The sequence below is a fragment of the Coregonus clupeaformis genome, unplaced genomic scaffold (genome assembly GCF_020615455.1).
Source record: "Coregonus clupeaformis isolate EN_2021a unplaced genomic scaffold, ASM2061545v1 scaf0005, whole genome shotgun sequence".
NCBI lineage: Eukaryota > Metazoa > Chordata > Actinopteri > Salmoniformes > Salmonidae > Coregonus > Coregonus clupeaformis.
The window spans coordinates 1,734,989-1,741,749 of record NW_025533460.1 but is presented as its reverse complement, the minus strand read 5'-3'; the positions used below and the strand labels follow the sequence as shown (position 1 = coordinate 1,741,749).

General features: G+C 38.6%; 1 protein-coding gene across 1 annotated transcript; it reads left to right on the top strand.

Annotated features, from left to right (window-relative positions):
- Positions 1 to 1,539: 1,539 nt before the first annotated feature.
- Positions 1,540 to 6,220, top strand: LOC121577549 (homeobox protein Hox-C10). The gene is given in 3 exon segments (XM_041891251.2): positions 1,540 to 2,570; positions 5,424 to 5,600; positions 5,603 to 6,220. Coding segments are annotated over 3 exon segments (582 nt in total). The 5' UTR covers positions 1,540 to 2,293; the 3' UTR covers positions 5,731 to 6,220.
- Positions 6,221 to 6,761: the final 541 nt, after the last annotated feature.

Below are 6,761 nucleotides of genomic sequence, written 5' to 3'. Positions count from 1 at the left end.
ACATGTTCTATTGAGATGCTTTTGAAAGCAAAAGTCGAATTGAAAACATTACTGGCATTCAATTTTCATAATAGCAAGCTAGGACTGATGATTTGGTTAGCTAAACTAGCATGTCTGTTTGTTTAGTAAACTTGCTAGCTACTTCAGTGTATGTTGACCACATTTCTACCAGCAAACAGTGCTTGACTTGGGCAGGCGCTCACTGGAGCTGAGTACCGGCACCTCAAAGTTTCTACTGCTTGAGCTCCTGTTTCTTATATAGAATCTTAGCTCAAAAGTATTGTGGAGCTCCCACCCCTAAATATCAACAGTACCGGCACCCAAAATGAGTACCTGAACCTATTTCAGTCCAAGTCAAGCACTGCTTGCAAATGAACACATTTCTAGAGGCAAATGTGTTAACTTATAGCCATGGTATGAATAATCAACTCGGGGCTCTATGTGTTCTCTGGAAAATAGTGCAACTCCGTGGAACGTGAGTTCAACTCCGCTAGTGCATCGTGGAACACATCTTCCACGTTGTTCCTTATTTTCCAGAGAACACATAGAGCCCCGAGTTGATTAACCCTTACATAATTAAATAATATAATTGTGCAAATGTTTGCATCACTATTGTAGCCACTATTGTAGCCTATAGCCTATATGTGGTTCAACTATATTGATCTATGATTAATGCAAGAAAATGGGCAGTAAAATTAGATTTTTTAAACATAAACAATTCAATGGCTTAAATAATTTTAATGAAAAAAAGGCAAACAAACGGGGTAGTAGCCTTTTGCTTACTTTTTAATTGCTTTTTAAAAAATTTAAAGGTTTGCACAAAAAAAGGACAGGCTTTTGATAACAGGTTAATGCATAGTAATGCAAATGTAAGAAATTGTGCCTCTAAAACAAATTCTCTAAAACACATAAAATGTTTTTTCTAATTCCTTTTGGCTATCGATAATAGTGTTTATAAACCTTACATCCCTACTACACTTTCTCTTTGTCCTCATTCCACTCTTTTTTTTATCACTCTGCCACAGCCTATAAACAAAGCTACTGCGTTCATCAATTATATTGTTCTTTCTCTTTTATAATACCCTACCATTACATGCCATTTATAAAACTCTATAAAAGGGACTTTATGTACTGCCATGTCCAGTTTTAATGAACTATAAGAAATATAAACAAGCAATAACTTTTCGTTATTACCTTTAGAAAGCAGAGTTATAATAAGATCAAATCATAAAACTATTTGGCGGTTGATATTTCAAGAATCATTGTCAAAACGTTTGTTTTTGCTCTTGTTGCCTCTAAATGAAATAAATAGCATAAAATAACAATAATATTTTTTTTGGAGTGCAGACCCTCTACACAAGAATCAAAGACAACGCGTATCATGATGCAATATAGGCCTACATGTTGTGCAATTTACATAACATATCTTCTTTAGGTTTATCCTCTTCTTTTTTGCCAGCTCCATTGCTCACTTTTGTTTTCTAGAACACATAATGCAATAGAACACTATTTGAATTAGTCTCTAGTTCTGTATGTTCAAGAACTTGTATCTATACCCTATCTGTATCTGTCCTGCTAGATGGCGCCCTTACTCTGTCATAGAGCTGGAAACTCGACAACTTGACACCAGTGTTGTCATGGCAGTCTGGTGCATCAGGGGCCACTTTCAAACACCTATTGGTTTGAAAGTCACGTGGCATACCTCGTACATCCATAATTATGTTGCTGAAGTTTTTTGATGCTCCACGCCCCCAACTCGAATATGTCAGCTTCCTACCCGACTATAATCCTCTAGGAGGGCTCTGAAGAGTGGTATCAAAATAATAAAGAGAACAATGGAACGTCAAAATAAAATCCCAGCTTCTAAATTTAATGTGGAACAGTTTGGTAGAAGAATCCTCTGTGTGCAGAGATAAGGGTTATTTGCAGTTCCGGAATGTAAGCTCAAAGAGGTGCGACCGAGTATGACTGTTCGACCGTGAGAAATTATGGAATCGTGTCTTCGCCTCTTTCCAAAGGACTACCTTCGCCATCTCCGACAAACACGGCTCTCAGCGCCTACCATTACCAACATTACCTGTCGCAGCTAAATCTTTTTGGGCCTGAAGCTAAAAATTCATCCCAGGTAACACAGCATGTTATCCGACCACTGCTTTCATGTTCTTTCCCATCAGAAAGTGTGAAGGAGGACTCAATGTGCTTCCTATATAGCGGGGATCCAAACTGACGCACGGAGACTGTTGTTGGACCTTGTTCCTACAGGAGGATGGCTGAGAGACGCCATCACAGTTAAATGCACGAACATTCTCGTACGGAATCCTCTACAGCCAGTCAACCTTACATGAGAAAGGAGAATGCGCATGGCTTCGGCCCAGATAGTATCTTCTCTGTTGTCGAAACTGGGACAGAGAATCCAGAACCATTTAAGTACACCTGCGAAACCAATCAGGAGCCGTATCTGGCAGACAGTAAACTCGAGGAGAATCACAGCCCAACGAAACAACTGTCTGAGAAAGAGAATGTCCTTAAAACGGACGGAAGCACAGACAACTCAGACAGTGAGGTTAAAGGTAACGCACATAACACATAAACAAGCATTATCCGACCACGAACACACACACCCACATACACACACAAACATGGCTCATGGCTTATAACACAAACAAACATATCATCACACTTACTTCGACCAGGTTGGACAAGCCAATACTTCATCTGAGATGGAAATAAATGTAGGCTACTAATGCTAATTCAAAAGATCATGCAATGGTGACAAGCCTCGGCATAGGCCTATGTAATTGTATCTGTTACCAGTGGTAGGCCTATAGTTTCAAAGTACAATTTTAACCTCTTGCAAACTTGACTCGATTGGTGGGCTGTTTTTTGTTAAGCAGACCTTTCCCCTAAATTGAGTAGCCTAAGCCATACACTTCCCTCCCTACTCTATCTTTATAATTATAGGATCTGCGTTCCTTATCTCTTTCCTAAAAAAATCAAAATAACATTCACACAATACCGGTTAACGCACAGGCCTGCCTGTAGGCTACTTTTCGTTGTTTATTTCACTGGACTACAAGGGTGATCTGGAAGGCGAGACTGCGTATGCTCTTGACATTGTCCATTTAAGCAACTTTTTGTTCCCAAAGCTGCCAGGCCATTACCAATTTGCTGCGAAGGACATAATCCGTTTACCATTGAACTGCAACTTTGGAAAAACGTTTGTGATAGTCTAGGTTTTTGATTTTGAGAAATGAAACTGCACACTGCACAGTCTCAAATACTTTGCAGTTGAGATGGAGCTCATTCATTCATATTTTGAGAATGTTTAAGGAATGAGATTTGTTATGTCTAATTGGTGGTCATGACAATAATAATAATAAGATAGGATAGACCTACTATAGTCGCTATATCTCGCTTGGATTTGTTATAATATAGTAATAGGCTACTAGTAAAGGGGGGGCTATCCAAATGAATGCGCTCTAATTATATAGTTACAGCAATGAAGAAAATAAAGCATGATTCAGGCTGGTTTATATCTCATTGGATTTAAACAGAAGATGCTGCTTTCCCAGACACAGATTCCTACACTAAAAAGCATGTTCAATGGAGACTCACTGTTTAATCTGTGCTCGGGAAACCGTCCCGAGAAGACATAGCCTACAGACAAACTGTGCAGACCAACAAAAAAAAAAACTTTAGGATTTTGCTTATGAAAGTTTCCTGGAAGGTGAAGTGTAATGGAATGGGTGCTTGTATGATTGCTTTTGTTTTGAAGCTTGTTGGCTTTGGAAACTACATTTTTTAGCTAAATTGTCGGTAAATAATTTTTCAAAGTATAAAACAACAAATATAAAGCACATATAACCTCAAGTTATGACGTTTCATTTTGTAAGTTCAGGAAATAAAAATCGTGTCACGTTATAAACATAATTGTAGGACCAACTGGTGAACTTTAGGCTGATGGTGATTCGTTTATTATTGTTACTATTAGGCCTATTATTATTATTATGTATTATTCTTAGGCCTTGTATTGAGCATATGTGGCCACAGCATGTGCATCCGAAATTCACGCCATTGCTTACACAATGAAATTCCATTTTTATTTATTAACTTGTTTAAATCAGGCAGATATGGGGCTTCTATTTCCATGTAATTAAAAACAACGTATGATTTAGGGCGAAATATTAAAAGTTGCTTCAGTCCCTCATTTCTCTCTTCCTTAAATCTGACAGATTCGTTAGAATAGTGCCTACTAATAACTTGCTATTCAAATATTACACTTTTATCCCACATTCTAAAAGAGTAATTCATTAGTCATTCACTAAAAAATTATAAAAACACTGCGCCGTTTATTTCCGGATTGTTTTCCCCATGTGAACAGTGTGATTAGTTTAATTATTCGTGCCCGCTGCGCCATGTAGGCCTAATCAAGACAGAAGTCTTTAACATTTAGATTTTAACCTCCTCCGGACTCCTTTATGGATAGACTCAACTATACACCCCGGACATCGTCCGTGGTATCCATCCCTCTGTATTGTGGCATTAACTAATATCTACATTTAATTTATCTCTAATGCTATTTATGAGGGGATTGAAAGAACATAATGTAATTCTTATCGCCAAAAATACCCAAGTTACCCCTATTAATTAACAATTTATTTTCATTAGCCTATTTGCCGGATGAGATCAACTCACATTTTTCGTAGGCCCTGTGTTTCTATATAGTTAATTGTTTCAATTGGCCTTGATTGAGCGTAGGCTACTCCAGATACGCAAATAATGCAGCATTAGTTAGGCTATATTCTCAAAGAAGCGGTAATTTATCATCTCACTAAAGGCTATGATTAGGCTATACCTCCGTGCATTAAGGCATCAAAGACAACGACATGTTATGACATTTTATATAACCTTGAAAGAAAACAATTGGAGTTGAAATGATATATTTTTATATATATCGATTAGCAGCTCCATTGAGCTATAGGCCTACGGTGAAGTTGTAAATACAATTGCCAATATATATAAAATGACATGCCATTCTTGGTAACCTGATTTAGTTAGTGTATTATCAGTGGTTTCGCGAGGCCGCAAGGTCTGAGCATTTTGCCATGAGGCTGAGAGAAATGTTGCTTTTTTAAAGCTAATTTCCTGCAATTCTCCACATATTGCCATAGGGCAGAGAGAAACATTTACAGTTTTATAGCTAATCTCATGCTATTTTACACATTTGGCAATGAGACTGGGAGAATGTAGCATTTTTAAAGCTAATTTCCTGCAATGGGGGGCTACCTCCAGGGGGCACCCAACCTTAATAGCTGCAGAGGTGTGTGGTATATGCCAGTGATTATTATGTTCTATCACAAATTAGGCTACGTTTAGGCTATAAACTGATAATCATGTTAATTCAACTAATTCCTTTTTTACAGGGGACACCAGATTGGAGAATGCCATTGGAAACTGGATCATAGCTAAAAGTGGACGGAAAAATCGTTGTCCTTACACCAAACATCAGACACTGAAACTGGAAAAAGAGTTCGTGTTCAACATGTATCTGACGCGAGAGCGCCGCCTGGAGATAAGCAAGAGTATTGACTTATCTAATAGGTCAAAATATGGTTCCAAAACCGACGCATGAAACTCATGGAATTCCACAGGGAGAGTCGAGTGAGAGCGCTAACCTCTGTTTATGCTTACACCTCATTTGAAGGGAAATTTAACAAAAACTACACTTAGTCTACACATAAGCTAGCAGACTAAACTCCACTTCCTTGTTAAAGAAGTTTGCTACACATAGGCATACAAGGCCTAGGCCTGCACACACGCTACGCTCATGCAGGAGAAAGCATCTAGAGCAGGTTATAAATTGTAGGCCTTTTAAACACGCTTAATCTTTTTTAGAATCCATGCATGGTTTTGTCAAATTTTACAGCTATGAACCTCTTCAGATGCAAAAAAAAATTTGAACGCTGGATATTAATTGTTTAGAAAAATGTCTCAAAGTGGCATTAGTGCATTTGAATTGTTTTCCATACACTTTTAATGAAATGTGTTGTCTTTACTTGGTCTCTTCCTTTCTTTCATTTATGTTGTTGTTGTCTTGTGTTTTGTTGTTTTTTGTTCATGTGAACTTGATGTGCTGTGCATTACAGCATCATAAAGTCAATGCACTTTCAAACGATTACCGCAAGCATTATGTGTCTGAACGTTTTGTAAAGATATAAAATAAGCCTATACAAAATAGATAAAATGGGTATGGAGCATCATTTTCCCTTGCTGTCCTTCTCCTTCGTGTCCTTTGTGGCTTGCTTTGAGAAAGAGAGGGGAGAGGGAAAGGGAAAGGGCGCAATAGTGGGAGTTTTAATGTAAGTGGAAAGACCGACCATATAGCTGTGATTTAAATAGCCAGGTGACCACAAGAAGTCAAGGTCATAAAATAGTAACGTCATGATGGTTGGAGTACAGCGCTAGAGGTGGTTTTTATGATCTGCAAGTATAATGTGCACCGCAGCAGTAAAGATGAGTTTAAAGGTGAGGAGGAGGAGGTCTATACCCACATAGCCGGGCTACAATGGAGCTGGTTTGCACGGGCGCACGCCACTTCATTCACCAGATGAGGGGAAATGCGACCTTCTCCAACGGATGATGGAGCAAAAAGAGACCGGGTGATTACTTTAAGGGAATGGATATGATGGAACAGTGTCAGCAACTAGACACGACTGCAGGAGCATGGCAACGGATCCCCGCATGCAGCCTGCGTTGAAGGT